Here is a 22,899-nt window from a genome sequence, read left to right as displayed (position 1 = left end):
GATAGAATCATTTTATTGTCCCCACTTTCCACTGTCCATAATGCAACACGTCCTAAAATAAAACTGTGCAACGCTATATATAATGTTTTCCCTTGTAGTTACGCAACAAGGCACAAAACTACAGAAATACCAGAGGAAACAGCAACTGACAGTGAAAGAGAGAGAGAGAGAGAGAGAGAGAGAGAGAGAGAGAGAGAGAGAGAGGGAGAGGGAGAGATCCTAGAGAGCGAATATTTCGAAACAGTCAAGTGCTCTTGCGCTTTCTCCAAAACAGAAGACAGGATAAACATCTTAATGTAGGTGGAGCTGAGCCGAGACCGCAACCCTTTGATGAGAAAGTTACGCGTTTAACCTACTAGAGTGCGCAATTCTCACACACTTCCTCGCATGAAGAACCGAACCGTCACTTCCAGCCACCCGAGGACCAGCTTCTCCACGCGCGCGCGCGCCGTGCGGCCAAACCGTGGCGATCGCCCCCCCACTTCCTCCCCGTTTCTTCAAGTTTTCCTCCGCCGCATCCGCGCGCAACTCGCCGCCGGAAAGCCCGAAGACACCCCCAGAGCCGCGCTCGCCTCAGCATGCGTTTGGCGCACGGAGCGCACTCCTGGCGAGCTCTTCGTCGTCGGGCGCAGGGATGATGTTCAACTCGTCGGGCTCGGCGGATTTCTCTCGTTCGCTCACCCGAGGCGGCGGCGGAAGTTCTCAATGGTTCCTCACACTTGTTCTACAACATCTCGATGGCCATGTGGAACAAATCCTGCGGGGAACAGTTGCTCGATTTCACCACGGCGGAGAAGATTGTCATCGGAATGATGCTGGCCGTCATCACCACCGTGACGGTGATTGGAAATATGCTGGTGGTGATCGCGGTGTGCGTCGTGAAGAAGCTCAGACAGCCGTCCAACTATCTGCTGGTGTCTCTGGCCGTGGCGGACCTCTCCGTGGCTATCGTGGTCATGCCTTTCGTGATCGTGACGGACCTCACGGGAGGAAAGTGGCTTTTTGGAGAGGTCTTCTGTAACATCTTCATCGGCATGGATGTGATGTGCTGCACTGCCTCCATCATGACGCTGTGCGTGATCAGTGTGGACAGGTGAGTAGGCTGGCTTCTTCTTACCAAGTCGTTTGGGTGACACTTTAATACGAAGTGACTCTGGTATAGGGCCAGTCCTTCTGGAGCAACCCAAGCGTCTTGAACACAACGGTGATGGTTTATGAAGCAAGCAACACATGATTCTTGGGATCTGAACCCTTTTAGGATCAGTTTTTCACCACTAGAAGTTGATCAACATATTGCATCTCCAAGCATAATATATTATAAAACATTTATTTATTTATTTGTTTTCCAGTACACTAATTTAAGCTAAAATGTGTCCACAGATTTGAGTCTATCTATCTATCTATCTATCTATCTATCTATCTATCTATCTATCTATCTATCTATCTATCTATCTATCTATCTATCTATCGTTATATCTATCTATTGTTATATAGGTATATCTATCTATCTATCTATCTATCTATCTATCTATCTATTTATCTATCGTTATATAGGTATATCTATCTATCTATCTATCTATCTATCTATCTATCTATCTATCTATCTATCTATCTATCTATCATCAAGCTACATTAACTCCTTAAATCACAGAGTTTTGGTTCCCACTGTGTATATTTACAGAAAAAGTGATAAAGCCGATAATTTTATTTTATTTTTATAAAATTTTTTAAAGAATTTCCATAATTCTAAACTCATTTTAGCTTTATAAAAATAAATAATAATAATAATAATAATAATAATAAACAAATAAATAAACAAATAAATATATATATATATATATATATATATATATATATATATATATATATATATATATATATATATATATATATATATATATATATATATATATATATATATATATATATATATATATATATATATATATATATATATATATATATATATATATATATATATATATATATATATGGGTGTTTGTTTTTCAAAATTGAGATTTAAATAAATAAATGAGCTTTCCAATGGCGTATTGTTTGGATAGATACTATCCGCAAAAATACAGGTATTTGAAAAATCTGGAATCTGAAAAATCGAGAAAATCTTTTTTAAAGCTGTTCAAATTAAGCAATGCATAAGACTAATCAAACACGAAGCTTTAATGTATTGACAGCAGGAAAAGTGCTTAATATGTTCACGGAACATAATATCCTAATGATGTTTGGAGTAAAAGATCAAAAGGTCAATCATTCTGACAAACACAATATCATTTTGGCTATTGCTACAAATACGCTAATGCTACTTAAGACCGGTTAAAGAGCGCTATAAAGGCTAGTCTTTCATTTAATAATTCCACGAAAAATAGCATTGCAGATATTAGAAAACTGCAGGGCAGCACTGTCACGTCAGCTGCCCATCTAATCATAAATGTTCCATGTTGTTGCTCACTTAATACTCCTCCTCAGTTAAACAAGCATCAGTCAGCGCTAAACTGCTCTGGCAACTTCCTTCACTCGAATGTCAAGGCGACTCTCTGACGCGTGTCCACCGGACAGCAGAAATGAAGACTGACAACTCCGTGTCCGTGTTGGACATCATTCCTCCAGACCGAGAATAGGTCAATACACCTGCAGCCAGTCTCCCATGTGACAGACCCTGATTCGGTTTGACACGCCTGAGGAGCTAGTGTCCTCTGCTCTGTGAAGTCCGAGAGGCTGCCGCTGCAGTGAGGTCCAGTAGGAGGCGGAAAACGTGCTGTACATCGATTTATATCGCGTATGTGTGGCTGTAGCGAACTGTTTAATAGTTAATTCAATCAGTCATTGATCTATATGTCAGAGTGGCTGCTAATATTTAGCTTTAGTGTTGCTTTCTAACCGAACACAAGGGCCGTTTTTCTATATGACAGCTAAGTTAATGGGGAATATGGTTTTACAACATGTCTGAGTAAACACCTTTGCAGGCTTTGCCTTGAGGTTGATGCTTTATCTTTTGGGCTGGAAGCTCAGCTCAGGATGTAAAATCAGGGAATATATGTAATTATTATAATAAAGCGCTCTTGTTTTGATGTTGAGAGTCATCAGTTTAGTCGATTATTAGGAGCTGCAGCTGTGAAGTCATTCGTTAGGGAATAAATTCAATGTCAATTTAAATTGTATCAAAATATCTGTGTGTCGCGCGACACTTTTAAACATGAAGATTCTTTTGGGTTCCATTGAGAATCTTTAACCACCTTTGCATTGGTTCTTTGATGAGGGAAGAAAGAAGAAAAACTGTGATCTTAAGAACTTTTTGGTTTTAGAGACCGCAAATGTCTCTTCTGTTGCTTCCCCAAGAAGCCCATTCGTTGTGGAAGTTTTATTTGTAAACGTAAGTCACACCAGAGAAGAACCCTTCAGGGAATGGTAGTATGGAGAACATTTAAACGATTTGAAGAACTGCACTTTGTTCAATGAAACGTTTCTGTAGTCGTTAAAGGTTCTTGATGGAACCAATGAATGGCTATTTTACTACAGAGCGTAAAATATGAGATGCATAACTCAGACATTTAAATAAAACAAAAAGCGCTTTTCTGTCTCTTCGTTCTAAGTTTTTTTATAAGAATGCTTTTGAAACGTCACACCAATTTTTCGTCATTTTTCCCGGCACACCGTGCGTCCGTTATCGCTAGTAGACGTTCTCGATCTATACACATGTGCATACCAGAGGCTCATATGCTTTCAACAAGCACTTGAGGGTTTGTAAGGATTACAAACAAACCTAGTCACTGATGACGCTGGTTCCGCTTGATTCGAGAAGTGATTGCACATTCGAAGATGGCTGGCAGGGATTTTTCTGTTTGACAGACAGGTGTTTAGTGCTTCTCTTGTTATTGAGAAGAAAGCAGTGCGATCCGTCAGGTTGCTCTGCTGTGGTTTTATTAAACGAAGCTCGCGTAGCTGCCACCCGTGACGAGATTACCCAGTCTTCACAGTCTGATTGGCTATTCATTTAAAACGGATCCAGTATTTAATTTGGAAATGTACCTGGATGCCCTGAATGACGTTTACACGACTTAGCATGTCTCTTTTTTTCTGTTGTGGCATCGTGCGAACCGGGATGTCTATTAGTCCAAACATCAGACAGGTTCGGTCAACATTTATTTATTTGAAATTTATTCAGTAGCAGCGCAAAATTTCAGTTCTAAGCAACTACATTTTGGATTTGATGCTGAATATAATTCATGTTATGTAAGGTAATGAAAAACCCACCACGGCCCTTAAAGACTCTTTTTAAAGCTCTTTTAATGCTCTTCAATGAATTTTACAGAAGCCAGCCGTGAAGGACAGCTCCTAAACAGGAACTCGGTGTTCAAGTACTTTGACAAATGCTTTGACCTTTGATTCAGTGCGCATAGATCATTTGAATAATGGAAGTGAAACTACCTCGCCGGTGCCTTATCCTCATTCGTCTTCAAAGTGAGGTCTTCTTAAAGCACCATTTACTATATTGTCAAAATCGTCAGGCGTTTCCTAAACGAGAAGTCTTTTCACAGAAGAATAGAGCCAAAGCTCTAGAGATTAAAGCCACTCTGCAGCGAGGAAAGATCTTTAACAGTAAGAGAAATTAGCTGGAGTTGAGGGAAAATTGAGACATTTCAGGCTGATACTATCACAAGGGTTTACGCCCGATAGTAAAACAAACACTGCAGAAAATGCTTTTCTAGCCTAGATTTATTGTCTTCTTTCCAGCCAAAATATCTAAAAATCAAGAAGGAAAATAAGCTAAGTAATCTTGTGTTCTGTTTGAAATAAGATTATTTTGCTTACCCCTCGCTGGCGGATTATTTTGTTTTCGTTCTGAGTGAAAAGTCACTTAATTTTGACTTTTCTGAAAATAGCACAATTTTTACTTGTTTAGAAAATCCCACTTGGTTTGATGTTTTGGCTGAGACTAGAGATCCAGGCTAGAAAAGCTTTTTTCGCCGTGTACCTGATCGTACTGGACATGATTCATCACTGCACTCAGAATATTCATTTATAAATGCATAAACATTCCTACGTACTTTAATATAGCAATATCTAGCCTACACACTTAGAAATAAAACTGCAAACGCTGTCGCTGGGGCTGTACCTTTGAAAAGGTACAGCCCCTATTAGCTTCAAATATGTACCTTTAGGGACCAAAATGGACCCTTTAGGTACAAACATGTGCCTTTTGAAGAGGTACCGTCCCAGTGATAGCTTTTGTACTTTTATTTCTGAGTATTTGTCTGTGAGTGTAACTGAGAGCTCTGGGAGTCTGAGAAAAAGAAATCAGCAATCATAAAAGAAGAGTGAATGTTTCTCTAATGGGCTTAGTATTATCTCATTAAATAAATCACCATTATTTTTCCAATGTTAAAGACAAATTACGCTCACTCACAACCCACAAATACCCCACGAGTGAGCTCAAGACATCGGACCTGACTCTTATTCGCGGGCCTATTGTAGCTTCATCTCGGGTGAAGTGACAGTGTTGTAACATTGTTCTAGTTTTATCCCTAGGTGTTAGTGAATGGAGTGTTTACTGACAGACTAAAGTAGCGAGAAAGCACCCAGCCCTGGGTTTTGAGAAAACAGGAAGTAGCACTTGGCTTTTTCATGATGTTCATGCTAATGTGACTGGCTAATGTTCGCGTGACGTGCTAATGCGAATGCACGGCGCTTCAAAAATCAAGCGTTGGATTTGTTGCATTATTAAAGAGGATATGTCAAAAATAGAAGTAGCACGTCTTTGCTGTGATACACTGAATGCATTCGCAGTAATAATAGCTGGATCATCTTTTAGGGGTGTCTTGAATGACCTATAAGTTGTTTTAAAAATTTTTTTTAAAAATAGCATTTCACAATATTGCTGGTTTTATTATATTTTTGTGTTATATATATATATATATATATATACTAAGTTGTAACTGATTGCATGTAATCTGACTATGTAACTGGATTATATAATTGTAATTCAAATACTTAATCAATAATAATTTAACAATACATTCCAATGAACTCTCTGGTGTTAGTTAATGTCACGTGATTTAATTAAAATATGATTTTTTTAAGATACTGTTCAAGTGTCGAATTATTGACATATTGACTTTTTTTTTGTGATTTAATTAATCATTATTTATGGAAATGTTCTTATGGATTAGGCAAAAGTAGTCAGAATACATTATCTACGTGTAATCCAATAGATTACTTTACAAATTACTATTTTCATCGTTGTAATCAGCACTACAAATTGTAAGGAATTTATATATATATATATATATATATATATATATATATATATATATATATATATATATATATATCTCAACATTATATCAACAATTTTTGGGCTATCTGATGCAAATGACATTTTTAAAATTCCACTTCACTATTTATATTTATGGTAATTCACCGGCTTGCATTTCCCTAACGTGTCTGCACATTTATTCTTTGGAAAAGTGTTTTATAAAAAGTTTAAAAGCATAATTATCCCTTCTGTGAATGTGGTGCAGACCTTTAGTCAAAGTCACACGCGTGCCCACATGATCTCTGTTAACTTGGTCACTTTAGGTCCGGTGCCCCCCGTTGAGATTAATAAATTGCGGTATCAATTATTAAAGCGAGCGACATTCATGATTAAACTCCTGCGTGAGTGAAGGAAGTCTATCCTCTCGGCAGTGGTGACTCTGTCCTTTGTGCAAGAAAAAAAGGCTTCGTATATATGTGTTGGACGGAGGGAATTCTGCGTGTGGAGATGGGAAGGGACAGATTCGCATTAAAATTGCAAATGAGACACACACGGTCTGGCTGTCTTCTAGAATTTAGAGATGGAACGGACACAGATGCAGTTCAGGTTCAAAAAGCAGGTTTCCCCAGTGGCCCAGGAACTAGCCTCAGGTCTCTAGTGTTCTTGTGACTACTCTCCTTGAGTCCTAGTGGCATACGACGCTGTTTCTGCTCTCCTGACCAGCTCGGCCGCGCAATATGGAGGCCCGGAGAGAGGCTGCTTCGAGGTAAAACTCACCTGAGAGCCGCCTGACATCTTGAGTCACACCTGCCAGCCACATCCGAGGTGTTTTTGACCGCGAGAGCGGAAAGGACGAGAGAAAAGCTTGCTGTGATTTTCACACTCACTGATATCGGCACCCCTGGCAAATATGATCAAAGAAGGCTGCGAAAATCTGCTTTGATAATCCTTTTGATCTTCTATTTTACGAATTCACAAAAATCTAACCTAATAAGAATTTGAAATGGGGGCAGATAGCATTATGGCATAAATGTTTTTCTCAAATGCACATCGGGCGCAGTTATCGGTTATCTCTGAACTGTTTTCCCATTCATATTCACGATTTTGAGCACTCCGGGGCGATGGTGAACGTCTTAATTGTACAAACAGGAAGGAAAGCAAAGGCCAAATTCCCTTAATCGTCCATCACAATGAGAAAAAAACAAGATTGTACGTCCGATGTGCAGCAAAAGATAAATTAGAGCAGCGAAAGTGACCGTTTCCATCATCCAATTCCAAGAATTTCCGATCAACATAAAATATTTGGAAACTGTCCGGAAGAGGACGTGTGTGTTTATCGTCCTAATGCACGGTGAGGATAAAGTGCATAAAGACTCTCAACCGGACGATCGCAGAAAATAGTTGAGTCGTGGGGGCAGAAAACTTTAAAAACAACTGTCGGACAGCGCCTACATCAGCACACGTTCAAGACAAATTCAACGCTCCAACACTAAGCTGCGCATCTAAAGGGTCTGGAGTGATTCTGGATGAAGGACTGGTCTCTGATCTCTTATCAGGCGTTCTCTAACCTCATCAGACATTATATAGCTGTTAAACGGGCAAACGGAGGTTTCTAAAAGCATTGAATAAAAGGGCGCCAATAGTTTTGCCCAGTGTGTATATGAGAAAAACATTTATTAATGATGATTTACCCAACTTTTAAATTCTGCAAATTAACATTGCAGATTCATTTTCACAGCCTTCTTTGTTCACATGTCAGTGAGCGCCACTGTGTTTCTGTACAATAACTTAAGAGCTGAACATGCGCTCATGCTCGAAACCCCAATCGTCTCGCGCGAGGCGCCCTAACCGCAAATGATGAGAAGCGGTAATGTGTTTTACTCCTCGGGGAGGACGGAGAACCAAATCGAGGGAGGTCGACACAGTTGTCTCACAGGAGGGAGGAAGAAAATTTGTAGAGCCACCTCTACGGGAGGTTTTCGGCGATGGATGTTACGGGGAACGGCACGCCGCAGAGGATAAAAGAGGACGTTTTATTACATAAAACCGCTTAGAAAGGTGACAGCCAGCCTGAAAATGACATATACCGTATTATTTTACGTAAGATGGGTCAGACAAGCTGGAAAAATGTCAAAAAGCCATCAAGCCAAGAGAGCACGCGTAACGCAGACAGAGTTCATTTTGGGTGAACCGCCCTTTAAACACGCCACAGAAAAAAAAACACGTTGGTTCTTAAAATGCTTGCAAAAAAAAACAGTGTCAGTAACGCGCACGACCGCAAGTTCATTCACCTAGAAAAATGGCTCCATCTTTAAAAGGCGCTATTTAAACAACTTTCTTTTTTCTTTCAGTTTCTGCTTTCTGAATTCTCTGACGCGTCCCCCAGCAGATTTCCATTATAATTCAATTTTTTTTTTGCCAAATTAGGAATGAAACTAAACCATCTTTCATGTTTGTCTACTTGTTGATGAGCACGGAGCCCCTAATAACCGCATCTGGTAATATAATACGCTGCAATGCCTCGCGTGAAGATGAAAACCGTCACCAAAGACGTTATTTGCGATTTTCATCCGCCGCCCTGCAGATGTCCTGAATTTCATTTGAATTGAATTTGAACACTGTGAATGTCTCGCTAGCTGTTAAAGCCGTAAAATAGAGTTGTATTGTTTTCAGGTTCAGTTTGAAATGAAACGAAGAGGTTATTTTGAGCCGCTGACAGGCTTCTTCATCACTAGGTACATTACATCGGTCCATATGGGGTGTACGCAGTGGGCTTATACTTGATGCTCATATCATTTCCATACTCGGGAATCCTGATATCAGCCTAAAGATAATCATCTTTATTATTAAGGTCCTCTGCAAGCGCTGGCACCTGTAAGATTACACGAGCAATCATAAGAAAGCAAGAGTAAATGTGTAAAGGTGAAGACTTGGTCTGCCATCCACATATTTTTTTTTCTTTTACTTCTGTTGCATTATTGATTCGTGCTGAGCGAGCCGTCCAGGGCTCTTACAACACATAGCTTGATATAAAACGGCATCAATTTTTAACAGCGCTAACCATGTTAGTGTTTCTGCTCACAGGTCAACACGCTGTCAGCGCGGGCGCTAACGAGCACAAAAACTTAATAACTCTTCATATTCTCATCCTGCCAATCGAGAGACGCACCGTCTGCTGCCCGTGGGATTTATATCACTGTGAAACCCTACCGTATAGCGAGGCTCTGCTTAAAAATGAAAACACACTTTTATTATTCAATGTATTAACTGAATTAAATTAAATAAATGTTTATATTGAAAATCCTAGATGTGTGTCAGCGTGAATTCAAAACCTGCTTTATTTAAAAATAAAAAAATAAATAAAATAAAATAAAATAAAATAATATATATAGCTAATAATAATAATATATGTAGCTAAAATAAATAGTTAGCTTAAAAATTATAGTTTTATATATATATATATATATATATATATATATATATATATATATATATATATATAATATAATAATTTAAGTTTATTTATATTTATATATATATATATATATATATATATATATATATATATATATATATATATATATATATATATATATATAAATTATAATTTTTTAAGCTAACTATTTATTTTAGCTACATTTAAACAACAATATATATATATATATATATAATTATAATTTTTTTAAGCTAACTATTTATATATATATATATATATATATATATATATAAAATTATAATTTTTTAAGCTATTTATTTTAGCTACATTTAAACAACAATATATATATATATATATATATATATATATATATATATATATATATTATATATATATATATATATATATATATATATATATATATATATATATTGAAAGTTAGTGAACTAAATGTTTAAATTTAAATTTAATTTAATTATTTGCAACGTCTTACCTTAAAAATAGTGACACATTGCATCATTTGCATGCATGTATTTATGTTTCTGGTCTTTTATGAGCAATTCGAAGTGAAAAACGCTTATATTTACAGCTTTTTCGCAAGAAAACTCCATTAAAAGTTCAGCGAAAGTGCGCTTTGACTACTCTCTGAAAATCGCTATGAAGCCTTACAGTTTGCGCTTCATCGACGCGCTACCGCCTCATCTCGATTAAAATGATTTGGCGCGGATCAATAAACTGTGATCTCTCACGCGTTATACGAGGCATAAACCATCAGAAAAGCCATTATTTGTGCTCGTCCGAGACGAGACTTTCAGTCAGAAACAAAATAGCAGTCCTTTCTGTTGCAGATGTCTTATTAATTCATTTCGCAATATTACTGCGCATCACAGAGGCAGTCTGTTTCAGACGTTTTTTTTCTTCATCACGTGGTAATAGCATCTGAAATTAGGCAGTTATTTTGCATAGAAAACAGCAGAAAGCTTCATTTATTAAAACAGCTCTTATTTATAAAGGAGGCCTGCCTCTCTTTTAACTCGACAGAAGCCTAATTAGAGAGACGATAGATTCTACCTAATCAATCTGCACTTGAAAAATCCAGTGCTTTTTCTCTCAGGATTTCATATTTTACTCCAGAGTGCCGCTTTGCTCCATTTTTTTATTTAATCTATTCATTTAATCATTTTCCTTTCCCCATGACACATACCTGAAACGACACAGTTATTTTAATAAGGACGCTTTTTTTATGCTATTATACTATATTATACTTCATCCTTTGGTCCATTGAGACAGCTATGTATTTTCATGAGAAAATTAAATACAGACGATATTTCCCTACAAGCTCTGCATGCAATAAAGACAAAAATGGTGATTAAAATCATTATCGGCCACATTAATAATAACAATTTCATATTTGTGTTGCGCTAATAATGCATATAATTCAATACATTTGTATACCAATCCATATAACAATTTTCCTAAACAACAAGTTTTATTTGTATGCATCCTGTAGTATGTCCCAACAAGCTTTTGATTTGTGATCAATTTGATCTGCTTCAGTTACGGAGTGATTTGTAATGTGAATAAATAAAGAATAGCGATAAAACCAAACAAAAACAATCGCTAGGAGGTTTTTATTTATGCCACTTGCGCTTCATGACTCTTCACAACACTAGGTTTGGTTTTCTCATAACAGATTTCATATTTTCCATCTGTGCTATTTTTTTTTGCTCATCTGGGAAGGTCGTAAAAATGTATGCGGACTGGTTCTCGATATTAACGTCTTCAATTTGATGTGCAAAAGCTCGGAATAAATGACTAAAATATGAGGAAATGAGCACAAATAATCATGAATTAAACATAAAAACCCTTGGAATGGATGTCCGCTGAATATTGCAGATCATCGTTAAGATGTGGCAAAAAAAAAGAGGACGAACAGTTATTCAGCATCAGGTGCGAGTGAACGGAGCGGTCTTACCGCGTGACATCCGGATGAAGATTTCGCTTTCTACAAAAAAAGTTTGTCGGGCATATCAGATATCAGACGTGTGCAAATGTGCATCGGCTTGAAAGATTTTTTTTCCAGGTGCTCTGCTGTGCTCCTTATAAACATTGATATGACTGCAAATCAAGAAGTGTCATGGCGTTTTGGGACAGTGGCCACGAAACCTAACGTTAACTAACGTTAACAAAGATAATTAACTAATGTCATAAATGCATTGTTCATTGTTTGTTCATGGTACTTTATACATTAACTAATGCTAACAAAAATAACACCTTATATTTTATATATATATATATATATATATATATATATATATATATATATATATATATATATATATATATATATATGTCAAAGCACCAGAGTGTTATCACAGTGTTAAAACTTTGTATTTAATTACATTTGTAGAAGTTTTTATGCTTCCCAGTTCTGTATTAATTTGTTCAAAGAAATAATGATATTGCGAAAAATTTATAGAATTTTACATTTTATTGAAATATACTTTAAAATGCAATTTAATCTACTTTTTAATCTACTACTTTTTAACAGTTTGGTATCAGTATATATATATATATATATATATATATATATATATATATATATATATATATATAAAATATATTAAAAAAATATATATAAAAATATATATATAAAAAAAAAAAAAAATATATATATATATATATATGTATATATAATAAAAAAATTATACTGATAACAAACTGTTAAAAAGTAGTCTATATGCTATGCTGTATATAGAAGACCAGAATAGATGCCACAATTATATTTAATAAATATAAAAAAAGGGCACCTCATTGATGAAACATGTGAAATCTGTATTTACATACTGTATGTGTATTTATGCAAAAGTCAAAATGTCATGATCAGGGTGAACGCGCAGCAAGGCTTATGATATGTATATGTAGATGCTGTACGCAGCATAATATAATCTTCGACTATATAAACTAGCAAATTTTGTGTTTATACTTTTATTTACATTCTTGACACTTTCCTGCCAAATGACTCATAAGGAGCACATAATGTTTAAATAGCAATTACACAGATGGGTTGCTAAGGATGCGAGTCAAGTGGTCAGGCTAGACATCGGGCGCAAATACAGGAATGCATAAACATAGAGCGTAAAAACATGCATAATGTTGCCACAGCGCTGCAGTTCCCCCTCGCAGGGTCTCTGTTATATCTGACATAATTGTTTTTCATTGTGATTCTACTTAGCAATTAGTTTAGTCCCACGATCCTACAGCGTGCAACAAGCTTATGATATGGTGATTTATTTATTTTTTCACAGTACAACTGTTGTCCCAAGACAGAGATTAAATACAGCATATCAAATATTAAACTTAAATTAAATATTAAAATGAACTGGCTGCTGGTTGGAGGATTTTTCATTTAGTGAATGTGTTTTTATATATTTTATATATTTATATATTTTTATATATATTTATATATATAAAATATATTTATATATATATTTTTATATATATATATATATATATATATATATATATATATATATATATATATATATATATATATATATATATATATTTATATATTTATATATTTTTTTATTTATTTTATATCTTTATATATATATATATATATATATATATATATATATATATATATATATATATATATATATATATAGCTTGTCTTTTTTTGTTGATGCTAATGCGATAAAAGGAATGCATAAATAGCTTTCCAGCAAAAATAACTATATTGTTACGTATACCGTATAAAAAAAAACTCCACGACACAAGTTCATATTTACTTACTGTGGGGCGAGTCTGAGTTTGGTCTCAACAAACAGTGCACAGATGCTGCTCATAGACATTACATAAAATAATAATAATCCTTTCCGGTCGCTCTGACAGCATGAGCAGTTAGCATTAAAAAGCACAAAGGTCATGTTTGCTCACATGCGTTAGCAACAGATGCTTTATATAAAAACAAGCCGTGCTAGTCGTCTGGGATGCTTGCATGTTTGGCCCAGACTTTGGAAGAAAACTGCTTCATGCATTTCGCCATTAATAAGGGAAATGGATCATTCGTCATCTTACAGGTTAACATTAGTTGATGTGATGTAATAGCTAAATAAATCAAAAGTGGCAACTAATGGGAGTAACATGTGGCACCATTGGCTTTATAAACTGACACTGCATCATTTTTCCTCTATGCAATTAGACGTTAAAATAAATTCATTCAAAAATGATTGATAATTTACTCACCCTTTGGTCATCTGAGATGGTTTCTTCAAGAAAGAGATTTGGAGAAATTTAGCATCACATCGTGCGTGTATCAGCTGATAAAAACATTATAATAGTCCGAAAAGTAAGCAAAAAAAAGCTAATTCGAGCAAAAAAACACACGCATCATTCAGACAAAAAGTCTAGTTTAAAGCTCAAATCTGAGACCTAGATCCATAACATTGCTTTCTCCGTGAAAAAGTTTGCTCTGAATCAGGAGAGAAATATGTACAGATGAAAAACAATGGGAAAAGTCATTGGAAACAAATGTGTGGATGAATTCGATGTGAGAGAGCTTGTATTTTGTCCGAAAGCGTTGGTTTGAAGTTAAAACACGTGATACAGATTTCTTTCTTTAAGCTGTAAAGTGACTGGAGGTGTGTGGATTAGTGACGGCACCCATTGACTTCAGTGCAAGTGAAGGATTGCTGCATTTCTGCAAAAAAACAAACCTGCCTACATTTTCAGCAGCTTTTTAGGTTAGCTAGTCCCAAAAAATGTCTTAACTACCCTGACGATACCGCACGAAACGTCGTGCGCCAGTGATTTTTGTGAAAACTTAAACAAACGAACAACATTTTCATGCGTTTGAGCGAAGCGGGACTGGGGAAACGGCTAGATACCGACCTGGCCTTCCAAAGTGAATAAAACATGCTGCTAATGCACCTGAGGCTAAAAGAAAATGTGGCTTCGCTCAGGAAATGAAATGGAGAAGTTAATGGATGAAACCAGATATTCGGTAAATACGGAGTAGGAGAGGGGGAATTTATAAATAGCTTTAAAATCCCTTATGTTTATTTGACAAGTCAAGCGGCGTTCTGCCTTTACGGTCCGTGAATGCTAAACAACGAGAGAAGAGAATGAATCTGGAGATGGGATCGATCGCGGCAATCCATCACGTAAACCGCATTTATAATGGATGCCATTAAAAGGCGGCAATTTAGCGCATGGATTGAACTCGTGCTAGCCGTGGGAACGGCTTGGTAAACGCAGCTATAAAAACAGCATTAGATGCTACTAGTATTTTAGGATCCAGCAACACGTGCCACGCGCGAAAAACCAAAACAAACAGAGGCTCTCCGAGTCTGACGGGAAGCACGTATTTCAGAAGCATGACACGCTTTCATCTGAACGAAAACAAAGTCTTTAGTTTTAGTTTTCGGATGCTCTTCATCATTTTCATTGCGTTCCCTGAGGCCTGCTCGTGAGGCTTTTTTTCCAGCCTCCGTCTGACCTTCAAGAAAGAAAAGGGCCGGTTTTAATGCTTGATTTTACGAGTTTGCTCACAAAGAGGCAGTGGGTTTCCTGTTGGGTCTAAAATAGTTTGAACAGTCTCACCCTGCATATATATATATATATCTATATATATCTGGAGAGACTTGAGCGCTAAATATGTGTTGATGTTAATACTACAGTTCAAAAGTTTGGATCCAGTAAATGATACTTTATGCACGAATGCATTAAAGGGATAGTTCACTTTGAAACTAAAGTTTATCAGCTTAGGTGTAGGCGTCTGTTTTTCTCTATGAGATCCAGTTTTGAGGTTTTTAAGTGAAACCGTTGTAGTTCGTTGATAGCCTGAGACTCAAAACGAGCGGTTCAAACTGAACGAATCGATAAAAACTGAATTATATAACTATAATGTGTTTAAGTTACACTTCATACAAATTGTCAGTAATTAAGCCAGATACAGATTCATCGCAGGTCAACGCACAGCGATGTGTTTTTAAACGAGTCTGCGAATCAGTGAGCCGTTCATTTCTGAAAGAATCAATTGAATCAAACCGAACGAATCAATAAAAAAACTGAACTGTATAACTATACTATAACTACGCCATGTTTTAATTACATTCAATACAAACTGTCAGTAATTTACCCAGATAAAGATTCATCTCAGATCAACTCACAGCGATGTGTTTTTAAACGAATCAGTGACTCAGTGAGCCGTCCATTTCTGAAAGAATCAATTGAATCAAACCGAATGAATCAATAAAAAACTGAACTGTATAACTATACTATAACTACACCATGTTTTAATTACATTCAATACAAACTGTCAGTAATTTACCCAGATAAAGATTAATCTCAGATCAAATCAGTGACTTAAAAATATATTAGTATTTTTGTACTTTGAGTGAAAAAAGACTTCTTTCTAAAGCTACTTTTTTATTTATGTACACAATAACTATTACCTTTAATAATAACTTATTGTTAATAAGTTAAAAACTGATTATTAATAACAATCAATCGGCACATGATGTGCATGCAATTTATCCAATCTTGTTATTTTGAGATTAATTTTATTCATTAACTGGCACATTATGCATTTAATTAAGTCATTATTTATAGCGCTTTTAACAACAAACAAAAAAACCTCCCGATGGTCGCTACGCAACGAGCGCAAGAATCTTCTTGTGAAAAAGATCTTCCTGACCCCAAAATATGTTTTCATTTATTGCATTTTCGTTTCAGGCCTCTCGTTTCACACACACACACACACACACACACACACACACACGGTGCAATTTAGACCAAAAAAAAGCAAAAATGACGACAAAAGCGGTATGCTCTTCTCTATCCGCCTCTTGTTTCGGTTCAACGCTTTTAGCGTTTTTTTTTGTTAATATTTGTGTCGGAAACCCACCTCTCGTTGAAGGACTAGCTCTAAGGGCCCTAAACGTGGCCAGAGCCGAACAGCTCTCTTGCAACCTGCTTTTCTTTTTTTTATATTGCAGGGAGGAGATATCCGTGAAGCCTTGTCCTCCCTGATGCATTTTTTCTTCTCTCATGTGTATATGTGGGTGTATCTTTTATCATTTGAACCTGCTGCCATAACGTACCTACATGAATCGTTCCTCTAACTAAACTCTTTAGTCACTGTATGTACAGTACAGATCTTCAACTTTAGTTTTCGCAGCCTTTCATTATCGGTTGAACTGTTTGTTTAGTCATACTCTGCATGCTTCAAGGTTATCTCACCGTCTAAATGTTTGTTCAGCCATTTCTATTCTAAATTATGATAATTCAGCGTGTTTAAACAGACTGAGAACAGTACGAGAGTATCTTGATAGAGATATTAATGTCAACCAAGGGAATTATTAAATATTGTGACGAGTCGGCTGCCCCTCCTCTTTATTGTCACCATCACCCCGTCCTTTATTCGCCGCTTCTTCACCAGGCTCCCGGACGGAGTGGGTGTGTTCGAGAGGAGGGGCGTGGTATCGGCCAGGTCTGGCGGCGTGTGACGAGGCACACCTGAAGGGGATTTAGCCTTGTCACCGCCGCCGTTAAATGCCCTGCGCGCTCCTCGGGAGACCGGTCTCTTCCCCGTGCATGCACGCTGGTGTCCTCGTGGGTCCAGGAAGGGTGCGTGAAGGAGCTCGCCCCGCCGCTAGACAAGCGCGCCGTGGGGACCCGTACAGTCCAGGCGACGATCTGCACCCGGATACGCTGACGGGCCAGGATGCCGAGCCGTTAAATCCCTAAATCTCTGACGACCGGAGGAAAGAAGCGACGGAGATGCCGCGGAAGAAGCCGCCGCCGCCCGCGCCCAACAGGAGAGGGGAGCGCGCGGCGACCGCCGGACTCCGCCCTTACCTGGACCCTGCCCCTGGAACACTACCTGACCTTCCACAATCCCAGAAGCACAACGAGGGCACCAGTTTCCCTTTTATTTGGACACTTTTCCCTTGACACTTTATTTTGTACTATTTTTGTTAATAAAAAGCCTCTCCGAGGCCTGACGCCACGCCCACTGTGTCTGTCGTTGGCTCCTCCCGTCACAGTGGTGGAGAATGCGGCAAGGCGGAGCTTAGACGGCACAGTTGGGCGACATCTGATGACGCCATCCTCTCGCTGGTACCCATGCCGGACGGAGGAACAACGGAGACTCGCCCCAGCCACCAGGAAGGGTAAGTGACGCTTGGCGCTTACTGTCATTTACCCGGTGGCTGGTTGAGCATGTCGATCAATTCCCGTTTCTCTGTCCCGGTGCGAGAGGAGTTGCCCGAGAGGAATCCCTGCCCCGCCCACTCCGACCGCTGGAGCCTGGTTGAGGAAGGTAGCACTCCTGCGTATGGCGACCGCCTGACGGGGTTGACGCTGGGGAGAGAATGTGACGAAGTCGGCTGCCTCCTCCTCTTATTGTCACCATCACCCCGTCCCCGCCCACACCAGGGCCCACGGCGAGTGGTGTCGTTCTCGAGAGGGCGTGGTATCGGCCAGGTCTGGCGCGTGACGAGCACACCTGAAGGGGATTTAGCCTTGTCACCGCCGCCGTTAAATGCCCGCGCGCCGCTCTCGGAGACCGGTCTTTCCCGCATGCATGCGCTGGTGTCTGGTTCGCGCGTGGTCCAGGAAAGGTGCGTGAAGCCGCTGCGGTCCGCCCGCTGACAAGCGCCGTCGTGGGACCGCGTACAGTCAGTTCACGGCGACTGCACCGCACATACCGACGGGCCAGGATGCCGAGCCGTTAAATCCCTAAATCTTGACGACCGGAGGAAAGAAGCGACGAGCAGCCGAAGAAGCCGCCGCCCCTCGCGCCCAACAGGAGAGGGAGCGCGTGTCGCCGACTCCGCCCCCTTACCTGGACCTTCGCCCCTGGAACACTACCTGACCTTCACAATCTCCAGAGCACAACGAGGCACCAGTTTCCCCTTATTTTGGACACTTTTTCTTGGACACTTTATTTTGTACTATTTTTGTTAATAAAAAGCCTCCGGAGGAGCCGACGCCACGCTTCACTGTGTTCGTCGTTGTTTCCTCCCGTCACAGTGGTGGAGAATGCGGGCAAGGCGAGCTTAGACGGCACAGTTGGCGACATTCGATGACGTCATCCCCTCTCGCTGGTACCCATGCCGACGAGGAACAACGAGACTTCGCCTCAGCCACCAGGAAGGTAAGTGACGCCATGCGTTACTGTCATTTACCCGTGTTGGTTGAGCATGTCGACTAATTCCCGTTTCTCCGTCCGCGCGCAGAGGAGCCGCCAGAGAAGGAATTCTCGCCACTTCCGACGCTGAGCCCGGTTGAGAAGGTAGCACTCCTGCGCGCAGGCGACGCCGACGGGTTGACGCTGGCAGGGGGAATGTGATCGTGAGTCGCCGCCCCCCTCTTTATTGTCACCATCACCTCTCTCCTTTATTCGCCGCCTTCACCAGCCCGACGGGAGAGGGTGTGTTCGGAGAGAGAGGGCGCAGGTCGCCAGGTCTGGCGGCAGACGCAGGCACACCTGAAGGGATTTAGCCCTGTCACCGCCGCCGTTCATGCCCTGCGGCGCCTCTCCTCGAGAGCACGTCTCTTCCCGCGGCATGCACGCTGGTGTCTTGGGTCCAGGAAGGGCGCGTGAAGGAGCCGCGTCCGCCGCCAGACAAGCGCGCCGGGACCGTACAGTCCAGGCGACGACGACCGGATCACGCCGACGGGCCAGGATGCGAGCAGTTAAATCGCTGGGCCTGCCGGAGAAGATCGAGAGTCGAGGAGCCGCCGGAGAAGCCGCCGCCGCCGCGCTCAACAGGAGAGGAGAGCGTGCATGTCGCCGACTCCGCCCCCTTACCTGGAGCCTGCCCTCTGGAACACTATTTCCGACCTTCCACGTCCCAGAAGCACAACGAGGGCACCAGTTTCCCCTTTTATTTCCGGGACACTTTTCTTTTTGGATTACTTTATTTTGTACTATTTTTGTTAATAAAAATAGTACAAAATAAAGTGTCCAAGGGGAAAAGTGTCCAAATAAAAGGGGAAACTGGTGCCTCAGCAGCTTCTGGGATTGTGGAAGGTCAGGTAGTGTTCCAGGGGCAGGGTCCAGGTAAGGGGCGGAGTCCGGCGGTCGCACGCGCCCCCTCTCCTGTTCGGGCGCGAGGGGCGGCGGCTTTTCCGCTGCATCTCCGTCGCTTCTTTCCTCCGGCCGCCAGAGATTTAGGGATTTAACGGCTCGGCATCCTGGGCCCCGCCAGTGATCCGGTGCAGTCGCCGCCTGACTGTACGGGTCCCACGACGCCGCTTGTCTAGCGCGGACGCAGCTCCTTCACGCACCCCTTCCTGGACCCACGGGACACCAGCGCGCATGCACGGGGAAGAGACCGGTCTCCCGAGGAGAGGCGCCGCAGGGCATTTAACGCGGCGGTGACAAGGCTAAATCCCCTTCAGGTGTGCTCACACGCCGCCAGACCTGGCCGATACCACGCCTCCTTCGAACACACCCACTCCCGCCGGGAGCCTGGTGAAGGGCGGCTAACAAAGGACGGGTGATGGTGACAATAAAGAGGAGGGGCAGCCGACTCGGCCACATTCTCCCTGCCGCCAACCCCGCCAGCGGTCGCCGCCACGCAGGAGTGCTACCTTTCTCAACCAGGCTCCAGCGGTCGGAGTGGGCGGGGCAGGGATTCTCTCCGGCAACTCCCTCTCGCACCGGGACAGAGAAACCGGGAATTAGTCGACATGCTCAACCAGCCACCGGTAAATGACAGTAAACGCAAGCGCCACTTACCCTTCCTGGTGGCTGGGAGCGAGTCTCCGTTGTTCCTCCGTCCCGCATGGGTACCAGCGAGAGGGGATGACGCCATCAGATGTCGCCCAACTGTGCCGCCTAAGCTCCGCTTGCCCGCATTCTCCACCACTGTGACGGGAGGAGCCAACGACAGACACAGTGGCGTAAGGCCAGGCCTCGGAGAGGCTTTTTTTATTAACAAAAATAGTACAAAATAAAGTGTCCAAGGGGAAAAGTGTCCAAATAAAAGGGGAAACTGGTGCCCCAAGTTGTGCTTCTGGGATTGTGGAAGGTCAGGTAGTGTTCCAGGGGGCAGGGTCCAGGTAAGGGGCGGAGTCCGGCGGGTCGCACGCGCTCCCCCTCTCCTGTTCGGGCGCGAGGGGCGGCGGCTTCTTCCGCTGCATCTCCGCGCTTCTTTTCTCCGGTCGTCAGAGATTTAGGATTTAACGGCTCGCATCCTGGCCTGGCCAGCCGTGATCCGGTGCAGTCGCCGCCTGGACTGTACGGGTCCCACGACGCGCTTGTCTAGCGGCGGCGGACGAGCTCCTTCACGCACCCTTCCTGGACCCACGAGGACACCAGCGTGTATGCACGGGAAGAGATCTCCCCGAGGAGAGGCGCGCAGGGCATTTAACGGCGGCGTGACAAGGCTAACTCTTCAGGTGTGCCTCTGGCCACACGCCGCCAGACCTGGCCGATACCACGCCCCTCCTTCTCGAACACACCCACTCCCCCGCGGGAGCCTGGGTGAAGGCGGCGTAATAAAGGACGGGGTGATGGTGACAATAAAGAGGAGGCAGCCGACTCAGCACAATATTAACATTTATTTACACGCGAAAAAGCTTATGCTTGCTTCATTGGGTGAACAATATATTAGTAAATTATTTAATGAATATTTTTTAATAGTAGTAATAAAAACTATTTTTATAACAAGTTGGAAATTCAGAAATGCTCGAATGGCATAGCATTATGGAAATAAAAACGAACCAAATCGCATTTATTTATGCAAACCAATAATCGTGCGCTTGGTTTTATGTTTTGTTACATAATGCAATTTATTACTTAAAATGGATATTTTTTAAGCATGGACAAATGTATTGCAAATGTGATTATAATATCATTGATATGCCGAATAAACAGCATAAAACGTGTTATTAAATGCGTTTTTTAAAAGACAAAATAAATGTGCTTTTGAGCATAGCTCAAATAAATATCTAAATATGTTTCGAGGCACGGTGCATCCATAATACGGCCGACGTATCGCGTCTCGACGCGATCTAAAGCTTGGACTGGTGTATTAAAGCGCTATTTTCGCTCGCTCTCTTGTCTGTCTGACACAACACTCGGCGCTTAGGACGACAGCAGCTGCTTATGCATATTAGCAGCACTAAGGAAATTTGTTCAATTAATTATCTTAATAAATGAGGAGCTATTGGTGTTTGCCGCTAATAAACTCAGCAGGGCATGTGTCATCTGACATATTTAGAGAGCAATTACCTCTGAATCTGCATTGCAGAAGTAAATTTGGGGGTTTACGAAGCCAATGATAAATCAGAATAGATCTGTATAAATATAGCTGCAGACAGCACTGGAGCGCTGATTTATTTCATGAGATTTTGTTTTCGTGACTTTCCCCCAAGGACCGTCGAAGATGTGAGGGTTTTTTTAGGTGCTGTCACAAAAGAACAAATTTGGCAAAGAGCTATCAGATTTTATGTGAAAGTGTAGATGTTAAAATGACATATTCTTCCTCCCGAGTTTGTGTGTTTTGATGGAATATTCAGGGTTCGGTGCATCTCGAGCTGCGCTTGCAGCGCTGCAGCTGTCGGGCGCTTGCATCTGTTCATTAGGCGGACGCTTATCCGGAAGCGACTTGTTTTTGATTCACCCATCGGTTTGTAAAGCGGCCAAAAGTCGCGGTTTGCAAAAATGCACGCGCCCTGCCTTTGGGGTGAAGGAAAATAAACCAAGGCCGTTGATTACCAGAGAAGACAAGTCGCATTTTTAAAGTGCATTTTAAACCGAAAAGCGTCTCTCAAATGCATGCACGTATGTGAAGAAAAAAATTAATAAAAATGCCTTTTGACAGCACTTATATATACTTATATATATATATATATATATATGCAAAAAAATATATATATATATATATTGTGTATATATTATATATATATACACACACATTTATGCTGTCAGACGATTAATTGATATCAATTACATGCTATTTGGTAACTAATTAATTTTTTTAATAAATAGATAAAAAATAAGAATATATATGTATATATATATATATATATATATATATATATATATATATATATATATATATATATATATATATATATATATATAAAAGAAAATATAATTTCTTTTATAATTGAATGAATATATAAATGGTGTTTTCTAGGCATTTTTTCAGCCAATAATGTGAACACC

General features: G+C 40.5%; 1 protein-coding gene across 1 annotated transcript in view; it reads left to right on the top strand.

Moving 5' to 3' along the window:
• Positions 1 to 207: 207 nt before the first annotated feature.
• The window catches only part of LOC122345409 (5-hydroxytryptamine receptor 7-like), a 31,937-nt gene continuing 9,245 nt past the window's right edge, over positions 208 to 22,899 (top strand). The window contains 2 exon segments of the mRNA XM_043239521.1: positions 208 to 664; positions 666 to 1,093. Coding sequence (XP_043095456.1) covers positions 635 to 664; positions 666 to 1,093 — 458 coding nt within the window. The 5' untranslated portion in view covers positions 208 to 634.

Source organism: Puntigrus tetrazona, chromosome 5 (genome assembly GCF_018831695.1).
Source record: "Puntigrus tetrazona isolate hp1 chromosome 5, ASM1883169v1, whole genome shotgun sequence".
In the NCBI taxonomy this organism is placed as follows: Eukaryota; Metazoa; Chordata; class Actinopteri; order Cypriniformes; family Cyprinidae; genus Puntigrus; species Puntigrus tetrazona.
The sequence above is the reverse complement of the archived record's forward strand: the minus strand, read 5'-3'. Positions and strand labels throughout refer to the sequence as shown.